The following is a 23232-nucleotide window of genomic DNA, read 5'->3' on the forward strand; positions in this document are numbered from 1 at the left end:
TATTAAAAAGGTTGACATCTATATTATGATTAATCCACAAAACCAGCAATAAAAGATAGGCCTAAACTTCATAAATTCAGCTCAAATACATTTACTGTCTAAGAATGACTGCACTCAAATGCATTGTCTTTAAATAAACCACTGTAACAACTCCACAGCTAATACTGCACTCTACTATGACATGTATTGTCTATAACTTATTCTGGTACTATTATATTATCTTTCAACATGCCATTTCCATTTTTAAAAAGAAAAGAAACTTCAACCATGATTTATAAAGAAATGAACATTCTGGATCATTGTATTTTCACCTTAAAAGGTGATGGTTTGTTTCATTACACACTCTGGACCATGTATTTCACCTTTAGCCAGAGTCCGGAGAACCATCTCCATATGAGACCAGGCCTTTCCGTCCGTTTGGGCTTCCAGATGATGACCTTGACCTGTTATCTCGGATCACTTTATGTGGAGATTGTGCTTCCTGTGAAGATTTTGATCGAGATCGAGATCGTGACAGGCTCCTGCTTTTAGACAGAGGTCGACGTGGCTCCACAGGCGATCGACTGCGAACTGGGCTACGGCTTCGGCTATATCTTTGAGCACGGTAACGTGGGCTGGGTGATACAGATGGCGTCCTGCTCTTCCTGCTTTGGTACCTACATATAGGTTTTAAGATAATCATATTCACCCCACTCAACAGGCATAATGCTATCATTATTTACTGATGGCATACTTAGCACCATAAAAATGTCTCAACAATGAATCAAATCAAATCATGATGAAAAATAAATAATGCCTCCACAACAAGGTTTACAAAGGAAATACATAAGTTATAGTCAACTTGAAGGGAAAAAAAGAACCTTGGTGAAGTTCTTCTCCGTGGTGGTGGGCTCCTGTAACGCCTGGGGGAGTATCTTCTGTATGCTGAATATCTGAGGGCAGAGAGTGTAAAAGAAATGGTGAAATTCAAGGTTCAAAATCTCAAAATCACATTAGTATGATTTCTGATTAGAAACTATACATGACTTTACCTGTCACGGTCACCTCTTCCGTTAAAGCGGTACGATCTCACAGGAGAACGGGAGGGAGTTTTATACCTTCTAGCATAAGAGTATCGTTCACTGAAACCTCTTCCCCTTCTGATCCGCTTTGGTGAAGCATTAGGTGACACACTCCTACTAGGTGTCCTTACTCTACGAACAGGGCTACGGCTCCTAGAATAACTGCGGCGATTGCTTCTGCCTGGCGCTCTGGCTGGACTTCGGCTAATGCTTCTGCTAAAGCTTCTGGCAGATGGTCTGACTGGACTCCTGCTTACACTATTTCTTGACTCTCTTACAGGGCTTCTGCTGACCATTCTTCTTGATGATGCTCTGGGAGAACTTCTGTTCTGGCGGCTTTGAGAAAGGGATCTTACAAGGCTCCTGCTGCCACTTCTATCATCGCGACTTTTCACAGGGCTTCTACTTAGACTTGTACGATTGCGAGTTCTCACTGGGCTTCTGACACTTCGACGATCATGACTTATAACTGGGCTTCTACTGACACTTATCCTCTTCCTGCTCCTCACTGGGCTCCTGCCGATGCTTCTAACAGGACTCCTGCTGATGCTTCTAACAGGACTCCTGCCGATGCTTCTAACAGGACTCCTGCCGATGCTTCTAACAGGACTCCTGCTCATGCTTCTTCTTGATGGAGCATGGGGACTTCTACCACCAATACTTGGACTTTGGCTCAACATCCTTTTTGGACTTACGCTTGTGCTCTTGCTCTCACGCCTGGGACTATTACTCTTACTCTTACTCATGGGTCGCTTAGGACTCGTGCTTCGGCTCCTGCTCATCAACTTTTAATAAAATACCAGATCTGGAAGAAATGGTAAGCACAAGAAATAACTGAGCTGTGATAAGAATGGAAAGTAGACCTAAATTTGTCTGGATGATCATCCATCGTGTCATGCTGCCTCTCTTCACTTCTGTCAGATCTATAGTTGGCTGCAACACCATTGCTACGCCGCCCTCCATTTTCCTTAGGGAGTTCTTCCATCTCTAGCATACTCACTTCCTCTCTCTTTTTATCATGCATGGGACGAACCTCTTTTTCCACAACTAAGGGAAACTGAAATTCAGCTGTAACATAATAAACAAAAAATAAGGGAAGAGGTGACATAATATACATTACCCAAGGAATGGAAACCAAAAGAAGATATACTATATGCAACATTATGGACGACTAACACAAGCTAGAAAATTCTTAGACCAGCAGCATTTGAGTGACTTGCATGGACCTAAAGGAACCAGCAAAAGCAATTTACATGGGCAAAGGGCATCGGCTTTATATTTCCATTTTGGGGGAAAGTGTTTAGATGATTTCTTTCCTAGCTCATGACTGATGATCAATCCAGGTATCAGCTAAAGTACTTTCTTTGGAAAGGTTATATTGCATATATGCACACGAGATGAAAGTTGAAAAAATGGGTAGCCTAATGCATGAGACTCCCACCTATTAATGAATGAGAGAAAGTTGAATAACTGCAAAAAATACCATTTTTAGGAGATTGATCCTTATTCTTCTGATCTTTCAATTGAGCATTGAGACTTTTGCTATCAGAGCTATTGTCACCCTTACTTCCACCATCTGAATCAATAAGACTGCCTGATTCCCTGACAACATAAGAGAATCTTAGTGCGACTTTTCACACTTATTACATTAAGAAAAAACTTATCCCCTTCAATGTAAGAACAACGATATGTTCATACACCTAAATACATATAGTAAATTAATATCTACAATAAAAGAGTGGCTCAGTACACGAGGCTCCCACCTAGTGGGGTATGATAAGGGTAGATGTACACAAGGCAAGCAACGTTAGTGTTGTGCCAAGGCTCACAACATTCATATTAATAAATTCCAACCAGTATGAGACCAGAAGAACTAAAGGGCTATTATAACATACTCACAATTAGAATTTGAAAACCATAAATCATAACCAAATGTTTAATCTGATTCAATACCTTTTTGATATACGCTTTGATTTCTTATCATGTTTCCTTCGCCTTTTGTCGCGGCGTTTATCTCTTCTTTTTCCATGTCTATTTTTATCTTTCCTAGATCTCTTTCTCTTCCTTCGCTTGTCAGCCCCAGACGAACTTGTGTAAGTTGATGAAGATGTGTCTGAATCAGAATCACTATCACTTTCTGAAGATTCTGTATCTGAATCTGAAGAACTCTCCGATTCAGAAGAGTAGTATTTTCTCTTTTTCCTTCTGTCTCTTGATTTTTTCTGCTTTCCCTTCCGTCGAGCTTCAAGACTATTAGCTCCAGAGGATCCATGCTTTCCTATTTTTGATTTATATACCCTCTTCCCATCTACAAATATAAATATTAAAAACATTTCAAACATAATTAAAAATGACATAATGAACAGAATAGAGCACATTAACTTGTTGAAAATAAACTCTAAGTCTACCATACAACATACTATGTTATTTATAGTTGGAAATGATATGTTACAGATTCTTACACTCGGTATATTCACCGCAATTAATTATTTTAACAGTCACGGTTGGATGTCCTCCTTCATCACCCACATCTTCAATTTTCTTCAATAAGTTAAGACCTTGCACAAGCTTGCCAAAGACTACATTCTTCCTGAAAAATGACTCAAAAAATGAGCAAAAATGATTATAAAAACAGCTAATGCCTAAGCTGTTTCCAGCTTTGGCAATGTCTTGTATTGATAAGATGATTTCCAAAGTTGTTTGATTAAAGCTCATCCAAACTGCACTTAAATGCTACAAAGTCCTCATTGCTGTAGGAACGCTCAAATAAGCAGAAAATATACTTTCCCAAACAAGACCTAAGTACTAAATGCCACTAGTAATGAACCATATAAACAAACCTATCAAGATTGTGATCAGCTTTCAAAGTGATGATAAAATGAGAACCAAGAATGTCACGATTAGCAACTGGCATGGATAAAAGGCCTGTAGCATCATGTTTTAGCCTAGGTGACTCATCTGAAATAAATGACAATCACATATTGTAAGAACTATATAAACTTGGAGACAACTCAAATAATTTGAATGCAAAACAGTCCCAAAATCATGTGGAATATGAGCTCCAGAGTCAAGACCATGACTTAGCATTCTCACCTGGAAATTTAGAACCATATATGCTTTCTCCACCAGCCCCTGCAAAACACACAGGAAAATGTAATATAGGAGTATAGTGTAATGTATAATATATGCTACATTTGGGATGCCAACAGAAAAGATATGGGGTTAATGTCAATGAGGCTTAAGAAGTTTCATCACAAGCTTATTGCTCATCCACTAGGGGGGAAGCAAGAAAAAAGGTGTGATTTTTCAAAATTCTTTTCACGTGACATGGTTTTAAACAAATAAACATTGAAAAAATGGAATAAGAAAGATGGAAAAAGTTTGCAAACAGATAAAAACAAAAAGATAGAATGACTATAACTTTGAAATTACTACTAATACACCACAGTATAGCCATATCAAGAAATTAACAAAATGATAAAATCAAACTGCTCTCATACCCCACTAAGTGACAGGCAAATCTGTGTTGAACTGTTGATTAAAGGGAACTTTGTTAGTTAGGTTCCTACTTAACTTAGAAAGGAAATTAAATTGCCATTGTCAAAGGAGAGGAGACATGAAAATGGAACAAGGCTTGAATTCGGACAACTGAATGATCAAAGGATCAAACGTAAAGAAAGTGACAACATATGTGGTATCAAATCTCAACCTTCAAAATTGGAGGAAAAAAATTATATTTAGAGGTAATCTATAAACAGAATACCATACCGTTTCGATTGACAAAATCACCACCCTGCAAAAGGAAAACCAGCCATTAATACACTAACAAATGCCAACAATTCATACAAAAACATGTGTGGGGATTGTGAGGCTAATTAGCTAATAAGAATTATGGGATGAATAAACTTATTAAGTACAACTATAAAACCATGTCACTAGAAAAGCATCACCATCCACGTATCATGCCGAATAAAAAGGGTAACTGACTAAAAGAGACTGTTACTAAGCCATTTCAATAACAAAACTGAGCAGACATATATAGAGTACTGATGTTATCTATAGATGTAAGGGAGTGACAAAAAAACACCATACCTGCACAATGGACCCTTTTACAATGTGATGGAAGAAAGAACCCTTGTAGTGCAGCGGTTTTCCAGTGTTTGGACTGACTCCCTTTTCTCCTGAACATTGGATGAAATTTTACATAAAAGGAGGAGGAGAATCAGTGACTTGTGTAAATTACAAAGACAATTACTAATTTAAAATATACATTTTTTTGGCACATTTACATGGAAGCAAAATGCATAAACATATCCAAGAACTAGTTCAGTTGGTCGACAAGTAACAGTGACGAAATGCAGAGTTTTGGAAAGACAAAATGGTAGGGTCCACCAACAACATAAGAAATTGAAGGATGCTTTCATGCATATGAAATTAAATTATTATATTACCTGTGCATAGTGCACGGAAGTTTTCTGCAGTCTTTGGAGCGATGTCATAGAAAAGCTACAACGATGACATCATGACCAATCATTAGGTTAAAAAATGCAAACACTTCAGCATATACCATTGAAAAAAATACAAAGATGAAAAAGTACCTCAAAAACCATCCTTTCAACAGGACTCCCATCTATGGACACATCCATAAACACCAGGGGAGCCTCCTTCTTTGCCATAAATAACCACTTACCTGAATCAACATTTCACCAATAAGCAACCAAACAAAAGGTTGCATAATGACACTACCCAAGTGCATTATCAAGCTTTTACAAGACAACTTTTCCAAAATCTAAATGAATTCATGTTAAGTTAAAAAGACAGATATTTGGTGATGTGAGCCCTAACGAACCGAGGTAACATGAGATTACAGGTACCCATCACCAAAGTAAATGCGGAAAAAAATCACTATTTACACTATAACGTTTTAACAAGTGAAGAAATATAGATCAGCAAGAGCCAATATGCCAAAGCAATCATTTACGCTAAAATCAACTAAGTGCATTTTTGTTTCAGCCGAAAATGTGCCAATATGCCAAAGCAAGGTGTAACCACTGATTTTTAAGTTTTTCACGATGTTTGGCAAACCAGACTCGAACACTGTTTCATCGACTATTACCGTTATTCAGCTAAAAATGCTGTTTATTATAAGCTACCTTACTGGACTGTCAGATTTATCCTACAGCTGATTTACAATTTCGATTCTCCCCATTTCCAATAATTTCCAACATTATTGTCTAAAAAAATTATTCCACACATTTTTCGGTAAATTAATACATAAAATCGATCTTCTTACATGGTCCAAAGGGAAAAATTCCTTTCAAAATCACTTTTCAGCAAAAATACAGATTCAACTTACAATTGATTATAATTATAATTAACTTTGACAGGTAGATCAATGACACATTAGGAGCACATTTTTTAAGCTTTTTCTTCAAAAAAATGCTCTCTTTTTTCAAGAAAAAAAGTGGATGTCAGCTTCTCAGAAAAACTGGAGAGTATTTTGTTTGAGCTTCAACAAACGAACCCTAAATTAGAGGTGAAATCCTAAAACCCTAGCTAGAGAAGATACCAGATTAAACAAATAATGTTTGATTAAAAATGGGAACATAATATTAAGCTTAGAATAGTGAACAACACAAAGTGCATAAATGAAATTAGAAGAAACAATGGAAAAATGAAAACGGAAAAAAAAAAGATGAAGAAAAAGAAAGAGAGATAATAACCTGAAAAACGCAGAGGCACAAAATGGGAGCTAGGGTTTGTAAATGAACCTTAGTCTATTGTTGTCATCAGTGAAGCATAAAGTTACCGGATTACCCCTGCTGGCTATTACCCCTCATATTATCATGAAAGATATTTTGATAAGAAATTATGGGATAAAATAGTCCTAATAAAATCTTTTCTGAGTTAGCAACATCTAATTGGTGGAATGCATTTGAAGAATTATTATGTATTTAAATGATTTTTTTTTCTGTACAAGTTTTCTATTTTGTATTTTTTTTTCATTTTAAAGATTAATAAATCCTTATTTTTTAAGGAGGTGATAACTTTTTGCTAGATTATATATAAAATTACGAATAAGTGTCGTATAAGTGGTACATATTTGATTCTCTTAAAGTAAGGTTTTTGGTTCGAGTCTTGTATATGAAAAAAATACTCACCAGAAAAGTTAGTTTCACATATATATATATATATATATATATATATATATATTTCTGACTCAGACAAGATTGTCTCCAATGTGAGATTATATGATTATATATAAAATTCTGCCTATGAATTGCTTTCGTTTAATATTTGCTTTTTCAAAATATATGTTTGCTTTTTTACCAATTTTCATTTTTTTTTCTTCATAAACTTGCAAAGTTTTAATATGCCAAGTGATAATGTATATAAGTTTTTCTTAGCTCAAAAGTTATCAATTTTTTCACTTTATGAGTAAAGAATCAGACTCTTTTTTGCTGTGTGACTTCTCCTCCAACTATTTATAGGAAATGTTATAGGAAATGAACATTAACATTTTGATTTATCTAGATATTTAACGAAGTCTTATATTACTAGACCGATGTCTTGATAAAAGTTAACAATTTTAATTGGTTGTCATTTGTTTAGAAGATTTAATAATCTTTTTTTGAGAAAGAGCTCTCATATGATTTATTTTTGTATTTATTTTAGAAAGTTTAGAAAAACTCACTATGGTTTGGAAACTTTAATACATTTATTATGTAGTCTCTGTGCTTTATTTTCAATAGTTCATATTTTCTAGTGGACTTTTCTAATTTGAGTTTTTAACGTTGTTAAATGTCATTATGAGTTATTGTTATTCATAATTTTTAAATAAAGCACATGCATCCATTTCTGTCATACTCTGATTTGTTTGTTTAGAGGTATAAATTAAGTCGTACATCACTACAATTGAATTAATTTAAAATATTTTTAATTCAATGCCATCATTTTTATGTGCTTCACTATTATTTTTATTTTTATAAATCATATAGTTATTTGTTATCTTTAGACTGTGTGATGGTACAAACTCTAATGTACTACTAATTTCATCATATCTTCGTGATCAAGTATACTTAAGCAAGAGTAGTTTTAGGATAAATGACCTCTTCGTAAGTTATTATATACGTGTTTCACCTTTTATTCCCTATAAAATTTGTAGATTATGTTAGACAATCAATAATATAATGGGGATGCTTGAAATACGTTATTATATGAAGTGTTATGAAGGGTCATATTATGTAGTATTAGAATACACTAGAGTAATAATGTTATATTTTGTACTCATTTCCTTTATTATTATGTGCACCAAATAGAAACATTGCATAGACACTTGGGCCTATGAGTGTGTTAGAGTTTGTAATCTTTATTCTCTAATGATATAATGGTAGCTGCTCAAAGCTCTCGGTGATATAGATATAATTGACTGAACCTCATTAATAATATATGTGTTATTATCTATTCTCTCTATTCTCTTTTACTAGTTGATTGGTCGTTTGTTCTCGGCAATTTGTATTAGAGCCAATTAGTAGATGACTCTTAAAACACGCTAAATTATGACAAAAGAGGGTGAAGGCATGCTGGTTGGACAAAGTCTGCCAAAGGTATTGTGCAAGGGTAAACCAAATAAGTTGAAGAAGAAAACATGGCAGAAATATGGTGAGGGCGACATAAGTGTTGATTCCGAGACATGTGTTGACAATATCTCTCTTCATGTTAGAGAGGATGATCTCATTTGATATAAGAAGCGAGATAGCATAATGGCATGTCTACGATGTCAAAGTGAAGGACATTAATTGCTAGTAGATCTACAAAAGCACATTGGTGTTCGTTGACTTTTGAACTATGATTGTTGGACTAGACAATGGTGATATGGTTGAGCCTTTCCATGGAAGCTCCAAAGTTCAATTTGACTGAGTATTGAAGATGGGGGTTGTTGGTGATCTTTGGTGTAGATGTTCCATAATATTGAAATACTTCCTAGTAGTAGATGGTTAGGCAACATGTTCCATTATATGACAGTACGAGAAGTTGTACTATAAGTTTGGAGAGTTAGGCTATTGGTAACATCGTCAAGGATACTCATAAAGTTTATGATGTAAGGGAGCATGCTCTTATGTGGAGGATTTGCTAAAGAGAATTAGGCATTTAGCAAGGTGAAGTCATATATTCGCTAAGGTGAAAATTCTTATGTAGATTTCTTAAAGAGTGGGATATTCGTCAATTTCAATCAAGGTAGAGATTGTTGGAAATATTTGAAATATGTTACTATATGCTTGCATTGTCTAGCATTAGAATAGACTACAATATCAATGTTATATATTTCCCCCTGTTATTATGTTCACCAAATAGAAGCACCAAATAGATACACTTCATGGCACTTGCGCCTATGAGTGTGCTAGAACTTGTAATCCTTGTTTTCTAATAATATCTTGGTAGCTGTTTAATGCTCTCAAGGATATAGACACAAATGGTCGAACTTCGTTAAAATTCTTTTATTTTCTTCTTTTCTATTTATTTGTATATCCTTTATTTGATTGCTTATGATCAATGATGTGCACTGATTGCTTCCACTGCACCAACAATAACAATGCCAAGTCATGTTAACATGAATGAATGCTCCCTGAATTCTAACATTAAGACAACTCCTAAGCAATTTCTAAATACATATCAATTCCTTTTAAAATCCATTCCTTTTGTAAGACCCGATCGATCATGTGTAAGCATATCAACCTATTATTTTTATATTATTTCTTACTCAACAACTATTTACGTCTATGAATTTCTTCCTTCAAAGATTTTATTCATTGTGGATATGTTTAATAACTATGAGTTTCTAATTAAAACAATGATTCAAATGACATAACAATATATTTTTAAAACTTCAACAATTCAAGTTCACTCTCTATGATTATGTGAACAAAAGATAAATGATTTCTAAGAATCGATTGTCCTTATTTCATGACTAAGTATAGATATTCACTTACCAATACTTTTGTCATTCTAAAGCAACATAATAAAAACACATGTCATAACATCCATCAAAAATCATAGATAACATGTTTTACTTAAAACAACTACATAATAACTATGATCCAAAGTAATTTATAGAAATGCAATTCCTAGTTAGTTTTAGTTGCATACATACAAATAACTTATAGTATCTCCAAGTAAAACTTGTGTTCCTAAATATCATGAGTTAATTTCATTCTTACAATAAGGTACTCACAATACACAAAAACATAATGCATAAATTAACATCTTTACCAATCTTCCAAAATAAGTATCCAAAATATCATTCCATCAAACACCAACACTATATTCTTGTGCTAATAGAAACCTGATCCTCTACCCTTTCTTGGGGAGAAGTGTTGCTTGTTATCTGTATTATAATAACATATACCAATACACAATATACAAAACAAAGAGAGAGTAAGTTATCCTTTTAAGGCACAATATGTGGAATTATATGAAAATTAAGTATCATAACATGACATAAGCAATATACCATAACATGAACAATCATAGCTTAACATAAACAATCATATACCACATCATAAACAATATGATACAACATAAACGATTATAATACAATACAAACAATCATATTATAAAATAAACATATAACATTTCCAAAACATGGAACTCAATCTCATAAACATGGTGCATTAATTATTTACTGTAACTGCATTTACATTATATATTTTTTTCATGTACATATGTAAGTGTATATAACATCAACATCAGTCATTTCATTTCAACTACAAAAAGACAATTATAATTAATTATAAAATTCTACCCAAACACAACATTCACACTATTAACAAAATATACTTAGGATATCACGTCATTCACATAATCTATCACACCATTTACCAATATGAGTTTACTAACTATAATGTTCTCAATATTGATTATTATACAAAAACAAATATAATACAAGCTTGCATCCAACTTTGAGGTCATCGGACCATGTTATGACACAAAGACTAAGACCACAAGGGTAAAAAATAAAGTCTCTCTCACCTTGAATATTATGGTTATATACTTGAGCTCTGCATAAGCTTACTTGTGTTCCTCCAACACTGGAACCAATTCCTAATGATATTAACATATCATAATATACCTAGTACTAATTAATAAAAGTACTCAGATACAAAAACCTTATAAAAACTTGGTCAGTAGCTACACCCAAACAAGAGTTATCTTGATAACCCATTTTTGCACATAAATTGTAATTTAATCCACATGAATATGTAAAATTATATATATATATATATATACCAATTTAACATAAAATCAGTGTATTATTAGAAACTAAATAAAATGGGGAATTAAGTTACTATAATCATGTGAAATTGGAGCTATAAATGATAGATTAAAATACAATGTTCACCATATGTTCTATTGTTGATGCAAATGTAAACATGCATCCTTAAAAAATGTAGAATAAAACAAAAATACCAACAAAAAAAACTCACCTTTTTGCTACACCTTCAGTGAATAGAAGGTAGAGAGAAATAGAGAAAGAAAAGGGAAAGAAAAACTAAGAGAAGGAAGAGAACGACTCACCACTTTCTTCTCCTCCTCCTCCTCCCCAAAAGTCAAGTTCTGCTTTTGCAAAGAAATGGAGAATGAATTTTTTATTTATTTATTTTCAAATCAATTGAAATAGGCAAATAGGATTATGATACATGAATATTAATAACATAGTATTATATTCTATTCTAATCAATTAATAAAGACATTCCTTATTATTATTATTATTATTCCAATAATTTATATTAGTTATAAGGCAAGTTCGATTGATAAACTAATGACAAATCCTATAATTTAAAAGAATCAATCTAAGTATGCTACTAATCCTAAATATATTATATCATATTCATATTTAAAATCTCCTACGAATGTTCTAAAAATATTTGAATAGATTTAAAAAAACATTATACTTTAGTACAATGTTTTAAATACACGTATATTCTCAATTATGTACTAAGAATCAATTTAATACACTAAGTAAATTCATAATTCACGTTAGGTAACGTACACTTATTATGAATATATTTGGCTACTATATATGGGTATATACGAATTCTAAGCATCCTAAACATTTTTATTCAATATTAGAATTTCAAGTTAGAGAAGACAAATCTTTTTTGTGTTATACCAAAAAAACAATATGTGACATATTAAATCAATAAGGTCTACTTCTTTAGAAAGTAAGCATACTATTAATCATATTTATTCTAGGAAAATGAAATTCTTAACTTACCACCGGAACAAAATCACATAATTAATCAGTCACATGTAATTATAACTGTGAAAACAAATTCACTTTTCATAACCGCAAGAAAGCAACAAAATTAACTAGAAATAAATAAAACTTTCATATAGTGTATCAATAATAAGATTAATACATTAAAGGAGTCAAGCTCCAAATTTGAAATACACTTTATCTAATGTCATTTCCTTTAATCCTTAAACTTATATAAAATAATAAAAATGTTTTTTAAATATAAGGTTTGAATACAGTGGTTCCTAAATCTCTAGAACTACGAATCGAAACAATTCCTTCAAAAAAGAATGGAACTGAACTACATTTTTTTAATTTGGTCCACTATTTTGCAGTTTACTATTATCATTGGACTTGGATCGCTATTATCACCCAATACACAAATAAAAAGTTGTACAAATGTCTGAGTTCTAGCCACACATGTATGATATTCAACGAATCACTTTCATTTGTCAAATGGCTAGCCAAAAAAATATATGAGAAATCTTCAATAAACAGGTTAAGTATAAAATTACATATGTTAATTTCATGGTACAGCTTCACCAAAAACTTATTTATATGCATTATTTCTTCTACGTTAAACTCCTTTTACTCCATATTTCGCAAAGTTTGAAACTCCGAAAAATATTTTACTCTCCTTTTACATGCATACTAAACTTACCTTAAAAGGTTAATTATGATAAGATATATAAAATTATCAATGGAGGGATAGAACAATGTGTCACCAACTTTGAACTTTGTTCCCTCACGCTCCAATAATTTTACGATTAAGATATTCTATCTTTCAGGATAATCAATAAAAAAAGGCTTATTAATCAAACAAGAAAAAACGCTTACTAATTAATTGTCAATGATCACGTTTATAAAATGTATATCCCATTAAAATATGATTTTAAAATCTATGCACCGACATTATCAGCAAATTATTCAGCATTGTTTTATATCATTTTTGTTTAAGCGTTAAAAGTGGTTAATATATAAATGATGAATGATTTATTGATAATGTAAAAAACACTTATATTGTTAATTTATACCTATTAAATCCTTAAAATATTAGGGCATCTTCTTCTCTAGATTTTCTTAATAATAAAATGATATTTTCTATGACCTAATTAGTCTCCACGTTTATAAAATGTATATGCCATTAAAATATTCGAGCATCTTCTTCTCTACATTTTTTATTAATAAAATTATATTTTCTATGTGTGACTTAATTTGTCTTGACGTTTTTTAAAATGTATATGCCATTAAAAAATTAAAATATTTGGGCATCTTCTTCTCTAGACTTTTTAATAATAAGATGATATTTTCTATGTACGACTTAATTAGTCTTCACGTTTATAAAATGTATATAACATTAAAATATTAGGGTATCTTCTTATCTAGACTTTTTTAATAATAAATTAATATTTTCTATTTATGACTTAATTAGTCTTCTCTCTCCTGAGCCTTATGCTATCAGTATCACTCTAAAAAAAATCAACCCCAATCCTTCATATAAATAACTTAATAATTCGTCAGATGGTACTAAAATGTAATAAAATATTAAACTGATTAATATAAAAAAACATCATAAATAGACTATATTTCCCCATAGATAAGATACCATTGTAAGTTAAACAAAAACAACAAACACTACGTTATTATTAAATTAAATCAATCATTGTGTCCAAAATTCAATATTTAGGATTTTTACCATATTAACCTTTTGAATAATATTTAGACTCAACTTAAAACTTATAGCATTTTTGTTTATATTGTTAAAACTCTTACATAATTAATATAATATAATATAATATCATATATATTTTTAAATGAAATATTCGAAATTTAAATATGTGATGTATTTAAATGGAAGTGGACAACAATCATAATAATAAGACTTATTAGAGTCTTAAATAAAAGTACGGAAAATAAACTATGCATACCCGTAGCAATTGATGTCCCACTTGCATTAAGGATTTAAGGCACATTAATGCTCCTCCTTTATCCTATTAAAAAAAAATATCGTAAGAGTTTTTTACATTATTAATGTATCATTTATTTTTTTTTATGATTGACTTTTAAATAAAAGTAATACAAATGAATATTAGACGATGTACTAATTATGTGTAATATACATTAAAATTTAAAATATAGATATCATCAATTACAAAAAGGTGAAAATATTGATGTTAAAATTACAAAATTTAAATATATTTAATCAAATAAAATACTTATTTCATAATTAATCTCTATGTGATTTCACATTTGAAATCGTTGAATAATCAATTTAATATTGTTGAACATTTTTCACTAAATATAAGTCACTAGACAGTTATTTATTTATGCATATTCAATTCGATTACACAACCTAATTTTTTATAATTTTCATAGTTGAAAAAAATCTTTTTAAAATTGTATTGTTAACTTCAAAAAAGATAAACTAATGAGTAAATAATGTGTAATTTTTAAGATTGTTGATGCATTTCAAAGAAGCAAATTCAACACTACTATGCATATCAATGACGTAAGTTTCAAATTGATTATCAAACATCATAAATCAATTTAAGAAAAAAATCACGTTGATAAAATTTTGCAAATTTAATCAGTTTTGTCATATTTAAACTAGAGAATAAGTCAGCTAGACTCAAATAATACAAACAAAGAAGCAGTTGGGTATTTGTTTCGGATATTCGATCATGAAGTTTCTTGATTTGTGTATCTATAACATTATAATATAATTCTACACAATAATGATTATCTATTTTTCACGAAACATATCATGTCATTTACAAAAGAATAAATTTTCGGCTTGTAGAGTTATAAATAAGAGTGTAATATGTACGTCTTGCTTAAATATTTATTTATAGTGACTATATAATCTATTATTTATTTGGATTACTTTTATTTTAAGAGTGAATAATGGTTATATATGGATGATTGATGACCCAATAACAGTGTATAAAACTCATATACTTTCATTGTATAAATTTTTTCTCTACAAATAATATATATTTTGTTTTTCAAAAAATTCCAAGGTGTGCAAATTGCACACCCTCAAAACTATATAGCATTGTCTTGTTATCAATAGATATATATTACACTCTTAAAAAAGCAAAGCTAAATGTTCTTTGGTAATATAGAAAGTTACATCTAAATGGACATTTTTTAAAGAATACATTTTTTATAGCCAAAGTATCTCTCTATTTATTATCATGCTAGAGGTTCTTACAGACGTGTGAGTTGTGAGACTTAATAAGTATATCCTATGAACAGTTGTATTTTTAAAAATTCGAACTTGTATATTAAAAAAACACATAACACGTTGACATGTAAATTGTCAATAGGAATAACAATTTATGGATTTGTCAACTGCACTTTAGAAATCCACCATAGTTTCATAAAATTTTCATATTTTAGAAATTTGCCGGCATTACTTTAGAAACACATAATAAATTTTCATCACTTTTATATCGGTCACAATTTTTTATCATCATTAAACATGTATCAAACTTGTGACTTTTTAAAATCTTCTATATTATAGAATAAAATACCTCCTATGCATTTGCACTGGTCGTTATGTTTTTACAGGATAGGAACTTAAGAAAACAAATTAGAGAATTGCATATTAAACTAGAGAGAATAATTTGTATTGATGTAATTTGCTTTAAATATATGACATTGTTAAATTAAATATCATGAAGTCTAACTTTAGTTGATGATGTGTTTGAAGTTGATTGTCTAAGTACACTTATTGTTACCTAAATATAAATTGATTGTTTTCCATGGATTAGATTATCTTTAACATGATAAAGATGAAATACATAAAATTAGAATGTGAGAAAATATATTAATTTAGTATGCATTGTAATCATAACTTCCTTCTAATTTAGTTTCCATTGGATAACTTCCAATGCATACTAAATTTAGTATGCAATATATTAATTTAGTATGCATTGGATAACTTCCTTATAAACAACATTTGTTGTTGTATTAGGACTTGATCATCCTAATTATGTATTACTATATTTAATTTTTTTCTCTTTGAACTCTGTACGTTGTCATTGACCGTGAAAAAAGACATGTCTAGGTAAATACAATTCAATACTTTTCAATAATTAACCTTAAGACTTGTTAATTATCATAGCATATGAAAAAATATAGGAAATTATTTCTCGATCAACTTAAAAGTTCACGTAGATTTGGATGAAGAGTTGATGTTGTATTAGAATTGTCAAATTGTTGTTCTTGGTGTGAATTATATTTAAAATCTAATCATTTTAAATAGAAATAGAATATTAATTAGTAAGTGATTGAGGTTGTACTCAATGCAAATAATATAACAATTAAAAATTATAGTACTAGGAAGTGAACTCATGTCTTTTGGGTTGAAACTCATTCACTTTGAATTTGAAAATCCGATGCAACAACTCTTAGTAATCGGTTACCCAAATATTTTGTCCAATAGAGAATTTAAAATTCACTTAGAGTAATTGATTACTCATATTAGAGTAATCGGTTACTCAAGAACATTGAAACTTGAGTAATCTGTTATCCAAAGTTCAGTAATGGATTACTCAGTTCAGTTTTTGTTGCATAACTGATTTCTCACTAACGTAACATGTTACTCAGATTTCAGTAACTTGTTACACAATATTTTGAAAATTGTTTTATTTAAACTTGAAGTGTTTCAATTTTCTTTTAAAATATTTTGATCAATACTACTATTATATATTCAAGAGTATATGATAGAAGTACCTATTTAGACTTAGACTAAAAATCTTAAATATCTTGAAGCTTGAATCTTCATTGTCTTCATAAGTATTCTTTTTTTTCTTCTTTTTGGTGATGACAAACCAATATCTTCTTAATAGTGTAGTTTTCTGAGAGCAGCATACTTTGTGATATTCTTGACTTATCTTGAGTATGATCCCCTTTCTTTTGGAGTTGTGTACCTGAAATAATTTTGACAAAAAATACACTCTCCCAACTTTTCTTCTTCTTTTGACTTCATCAAAAAGTAGAAAAACCAAGAGTTTTCTAGTATAATATATAACATACATGCAATAGGATATATATCTCATACATATAATAATATGGATATCAAGATATAATAGAATTGGAGCAATAACATAAAAGTAAAAAGATATTCAAGCAGTAACAGTGCAAACAACAACAAAATACAAACAACGGAATAGAAATTTGCCCGAAACTAGGAAAAAATAATAACAACCAGAAAATCCTAGCAACAGATAAAATCTAAGACCCAGGCTCAGAATTGTCTTCACCAACATCCATGCTACTCAGCTTAGAAGAGAGACAATGAAGTTCAAATTGAATTTGTTGACTCTATGTATCAAAGGTATCCATCCGGTTAGTGATTTAGTCTCGAAGAGAAATTAACTCATCCATAATCATCTGATTTGAATGCATGACAGCAGATGAGGAAGATTGAGCGTGATACTTAGAAGGTTGAGGTTCATAGGGATTAGCAGGGAGAGGTTCTGGTTCAGGAGCAGGAGATCTATCTTTCTTATGCTTGTAGGTCCGGTCACGAAGATTATATGTCAAGCCCATTTTGTAGACTACATCCACATCAATATGGCTTTCACAAGGGTTAAGTGAGACCTTAGTTTCTCCAGTAGTAGAAACACCAAAATGATGAATGATTGTTGTTATGAAGTTTCATGTGGCAAAGAGCTTTGGGTTCCTCTTACAAACCACATTTGTCTCATTATCATCAGAGTCCAATTGATTTTCATATTAAATATTTCATAGCATACATCAATTGGAGTTCTATGTCACTTATTTGAAAGTGGTTTGAAAATTTTGGTAAGATGACATAGCTCATAAAATAATGATGCAAACGGTCTTCCAGTTTGAAATGTCCAACAGATAGGATATCTCTATTTTTAACAGTTTCACAAAATGAAATGAAATTAATGTATGAATTTTTTTTCCTAAGCTTATATACTAGATGAGAAAAAGAAATGGTGGTACTGAAGTTATTGACCATAAATAAAACGGTTGATCATGTGCAAAATGAAACGTTCTCTTTTAATGTTTATTTAATCATTTTATCGCCTACTCATCAAATCTTATTCCAAACATTGTATGTCTTTAAATATCTTTTAGATGTTATCTTTTATTAAATTTTTATTTGATCATGTTTATTCCAAATATTAATTATCATCTTTTATTTGATCATGTTTAGATTAATATTATATTATATTAAAACCTTATATTATAGAAGGATATCTTTGAATAGCCTGAGTAATGTCGAAGAAGAAAGGAAGAGAGATGGTCCAAATATGTGTTGAAGAAGAAAAGAAGATAAAAAATGGTGAAGAAATGTATTTAAAGTTCTATGATGTCAACTTTAACTTTAACCCTATAACTAATAGATGTCAAAACTATATGATATATGTGAATGTAAAAATACGAGCCTAATGATAACTCCAATGGCAAGTTTACAATTTTTTTATTTTTTTTAGAAAATTAGGTTCCAATATAGAACTCAACTCTAGAAGACCTAATCTTATGACAACTTAAGGCTTAAAGCTTGAGAGTGCTTAATAGAATCAATAGAAAACTTTACTGAAAGTGGAATATGTTCTCCACTGAGTTTAGTTATTGAATTTTTTTTAACAGATTTAATACAATGTTTTGTTGATAAAAAATATTAACGTGTATCCATAACAGTTATAAAAATGAATGAAGGAAAGAGAATTTACCATATGTGAGTGGAATTGGAAGGAGAAGGTAAATTTTGGGCATTGATGACACTATAAATTTTAGAGAGATAACCTTTTGGGGGCTTGGATTGGAGAGGTTTCTTCTTTTTAAGGCCCAAAATGTTTTCCACCATAGGCACATGAAGCATAACTAGTTTTCATGCTAATAACCAACATATATCTATACAAATCTATTAACTATATAATAAAAAATTCATTTATGCAACATGTCACTTCCTCCTTACTTTTTTCCTCTCCTAATAAGTTTTATGCTATTACTATCTACTTTCTCACACCACATCCTTACTTTTTATACTTTAATAATTTAATGTTAATTAGTGATTGTCATTTATTTCCTTTATGTGTTTGAACATCCAAATACATAGGTAACATGTGTTCTTAACAATGCAAATGTACGAGTAACATGTGTATTTTAACTAAATATACGAATGCACGAATAATATGTATTTTCTTAGTAATGTAAATGTACGAATAACATGTGTGTTTTTAACTCTGCGAATGCATGAGTCACATGTGTGTTCTTAACGATATGAATACACATGTAACATGTGTGTTTTTAACCATACAAATACATGAATAACATGTGTGTTATTAACCATGTAATTGCATATACATTATGTGTTCTTAATCTCCCGACAAAATAATATTGTCTCGTGTGAATGTACGGGTAACCTGCTAATTCCATAACAAAAAAACATAAACATAGAGAAAGAGAAAAAGTTAATTAATTAGACAGAAAAATTATGGAGAGACAAAGAAGAAAGATTATGATGGAATCTTAGGAAGAGAGATCATCATGTACAAGACGCTTCCATGTTCATCTTTATCAAGACCTCAACCATTTTTTCCTTTTCGAATGACGTGCTCTAAGCATTCTATTTTTGTAAAGTCAGCCTTTTCTATTCATATTATGATATTAGGATAGTAGAATTTTTTTTAATATTCAGTTTTATGTTATGATAAAATTAGTCCTTTTAAATCCAAGAATCAATAAATAAAAATATCTATTTTAATAAAAACATCAACCACTTCTATTTATATTTATATTAAGATAGTAGATTATTAATGAATCTAATGAGCTCATATTTTAGCACGATCAGTTTATATAGGATTAAAATGATGTTTAATATTTCAAGAATCAATGTTATTTGTGAATTTGTACTGGAAATTCATGAATTCATATGTAAATCTTTTACTCTTCTTGTACCTTCATACTAAACTCATAACCTTAAAAGGTAGGAATAGATGAGTGCCACCAACTTTATTCTTTCACATTATAATATCTATATATTGTTAATGTAAAAATTTATATATATTTATTATATTATCCACAATTTATTTATTTACATTTTTGAAGAATTAATGATGATTGGAAATAAATGATAAATAATGGTTCAAAATATATAAAACTCTTAAAGTATGCTTATTAAAGTACACTTCCTTTAGGAGGAGTCAATTAAAGTATGCTTATTAATTAGAAACTGTAAGGCACACCACGTTTATGAAATGTATCTGCCCTAAAATATAAGGGCATCTTCTTCCTTAAACTTATTTTAATGCCGGTATGACATTTTTCTGAAGGTGATTATTATTGGATCTCACATCATTGTTTTCTCTTCTCTCCTAATACATATGTTGTTACTTAAACAAAATTAAAATCAATCAACCCCACTCTTTTATAATGTCAAATAGTACTAAATAGAAAGTATATATTAGACTGATTAATTTACAACAAGAAATAATAAACAAACTCTCTAAAGAAAAGATTCCTTTTTTTATAAAACAAAAAACAAAAACAAAATTTGTATTTAAGTCAACCCTTGTCGTGTCACTCACTCACTCCCAAAGCCTAGTCACATCACAACAACTACTTTATCTATAGTCTAAAGAACAATAATGTTATGCATATCCATTATATATAAAACAACAAGTGAATTGTATATATTATCATTCAATCATTCATTCTTTATTATTTCTTATTATTATTATATGAAAAAGTAGTATAAATAAATAGTAAATGATATAGTAATTGTATATAAATCTTTATATTAATGGTATATATATGTATATATATATTACACTAATAAAAAATAATGTTATCTATATCCATGTTAATTTTTGAAGCATCTATTGAATGAAAACAAAAAAGGGAGCTGTTTTTCTGTTTTCTTATCCTTTTTCTTATCAAATTAAATTCACTCTACTAATCTACATTGGTTTAAGTGATATATGCTTAATTTTTCTTAAACAAGATCTTGGATTCGATTGTAAATGAAAAAATGCTCACTAAAAAAATTAGCCACACGTACATGTGAATATTCTTAGCTCAGACAAGATTACCTGTAATGCAATGATACATATAACAAACAAAAAAGATCAAATTCATTCTACAACTTATGTTCCGTATGACAAAAAAATTCTCAGTGGCTGTTAAGCTGTAGATTATAACTGTGAAGTTTAATATTATAGTTAAAAAAGTATGATTGTATAATTAAATTAAGAATTGTATGTAGCTGTGTAATTGATTAAAATTTGTAAAATAACTTTAACAAATCGTATAATATTGGTGCCGCTTATCATTTGATAAAAAAATTATTGTCCAAAAACCATTAGCAGGTTCCATGTTAAAGACAAAAGCTACATTAAGTAACCGCTTTGAAAAATTAATTTTCAGAAGCTATGATCTCACTTAAATTGACGTCTCATCAAACAACACTATAGAAGTTAGCAACTAAATCGATTTTTATTTCTGTTTATATATATATATATATATATATGAAAATTTCTTCACCAATAAAATATTAGTATAGTAGGATAAGGTCTTACTGGATCCTTAAAATGATAAAAAAATCAAGGGTTCATTTCTTAGAAGTAACACTTGTTAAGAGAGACAGTCACACACTCAAAATAATTCTCCACCTAAGAGATGAGAATACTGTGGGTAGGACTAAAAAAAATACCAAAAGATTCATCATAAAAGTAAAAAAGAGGTTGCATACATTATCCCTTATTTATAATAATTGTATAAGAAGAATATTAAAATGAGATGTAAAACTAACTCATGGTTCTATAAATATCCACATATCTCAAGTTCTCAACAATATCCTTGTCCCATAACTTCCACACTCTCTCTCTCTTCCTAATTTGCAAAATTAGTTAAACATGTTCTTCCCAGGTGCCATGGCTGTACGTAAGCAAGAGCCTCACAAGCTCCGCCATAAAAAGACCACCAGTCAGGAAACCATTTCAGCGTGGCAGCCTCGCCATAGCGTACCCCTGAGGAGGCGGAAGGTGCAGGCGATACGGCTAGGCGAGAAAAAGCTGCCACGCCGTGGAATGGTTAGAAGGCTGGTGAGAATATTTGGGAGGATGCGTTTGAAGTGGCTAAAATTACAATATGTTCGCATGTTGAAAAAGCTTAAGGATCATTACCAAAATATGCTGAAAGAACTTGTAGAAGCTGGAAATACTCTTGAAACAATCCTTTTCACGGAAAGCACCAATCTTATCCCTGCAGGTGGGATTGTCATATCTAGCTGCCCCTCTCGATATGGATCTAACCGCCCTCGAATCGAGAAATCATTACATGATTCAAATGTATCGAAGTCATTGATTGTAACTTAAGTGTATTTGAGATTATTGATCCGAGATCATGTAATAATTTCTCAAACTATGTAATATAAATTCTCCCTCAAACCATATCCTCAAGATAGTTTCTTTCAAATTAATTTTAACTTTAAAAGATGAGAAAATGATGGTACAATTCATTTGATGAGAGCATAATATGATCATAACTATCCACTAAATTATCAAATGATGGATATATCCTCAAATTTCTCACTTAAAGAAAAAGTCATTATAGGGAGCTTTTTCCCTTGTTTAGATTCCTTGATCCCCAATCAATGTATCTAGTCACTTTCTTTCAAATTAATTTGCTCCGTTTGTTTTATGTGTATCTTGGAAGAGTTCCCCTTTCTTGCCTTTATTTACTTTCTTACATTTTATTTTTGAATTTAATGTCTATATATACTTTCAGAATAATATTCATCATTCATGTATATTATTTTTTATTAAAGAGTTAATGAGTATTAATATATCATTAATGTAAAAAAACTCTTACGTTGTGTTAGGAAAATAA

The 23232-nt window shown here is 30.3% G+C and overlaps 2 protein-coding genes across 4 annotated transcripts; one reads left to right on the plus strand and one right to left on the minus strand.

Moving 5' to 3' along the window:
• LOC109358232 (peptidyl-prolyl cis-trans isomerase CYP95-like) lies at positions 1-6847 on the minus strand. Of its 3 annotated transcripts, none has more exons than XM_019602343.1 (15): positions 6785-6847; positions 5660-5751; positions 5513-5567; positions 5154-5242; positions 4830-4854; positions 4155-4193; positions 3902-4019; positions 3524-3651; positions 3015-3369; positions 2545-2663; positions 1925-2129; positions 1688-1835; positions 1032-1615; positions 861-932; positions 1-656 (listed from the first exon to the last, which is right to left on the minus strand). In XM_019602343.1, the coding sequence occupies exons 2-15, from the start codon at positions 5735-5737 to the stop codon at positions 365-367; spliced, it is 2307 nt and encodes a 768-aa protein (XP_019457888.1). In that variant the 5' UTR covers positions 5738-5751; positions 6785-6847; the 3' UTR covers positions 1-364. The 3 variants fall into 3 exon arrangements, with proteins under 3 accessions (XP_019457888.1, XP_019457889.1, XP_019457887.1); XM_019602344.1 differs by having other exon boundaries at positions 1032-1601; positions 1674-1835; XM_019602342.1 differs by having other exon boundaries at positions 1032-1835.
• LOC109358234 lies at positions 22185-22786 on the plus strand. Its single transcript, XM_019602346.1, has one exon. It carries the CDS (start codon positions 22257-22259, stop codon positions 22716-22718), a length of 462 nt encoding a protein of 153 aa, XP_019457891.1. The 5' UTR covers positions 22185-22256; the 3' UTR covers positions 22719-22786.

This window comes from Lupinus angustifolius, chromosome LG10, assembly GCF_001865875.1.
Source record: "Lupinus angustifolius cultivar Tanjil chromosome LG10, LupAngTanjil_v1.0, whole genome shotgun sequence".
NCBI lineage: Eukaryota > Viridiplantae > Streptophyta > Magnoliopsida > Fabales > Fabaceae > Lupinus > Lupinus angustifolius.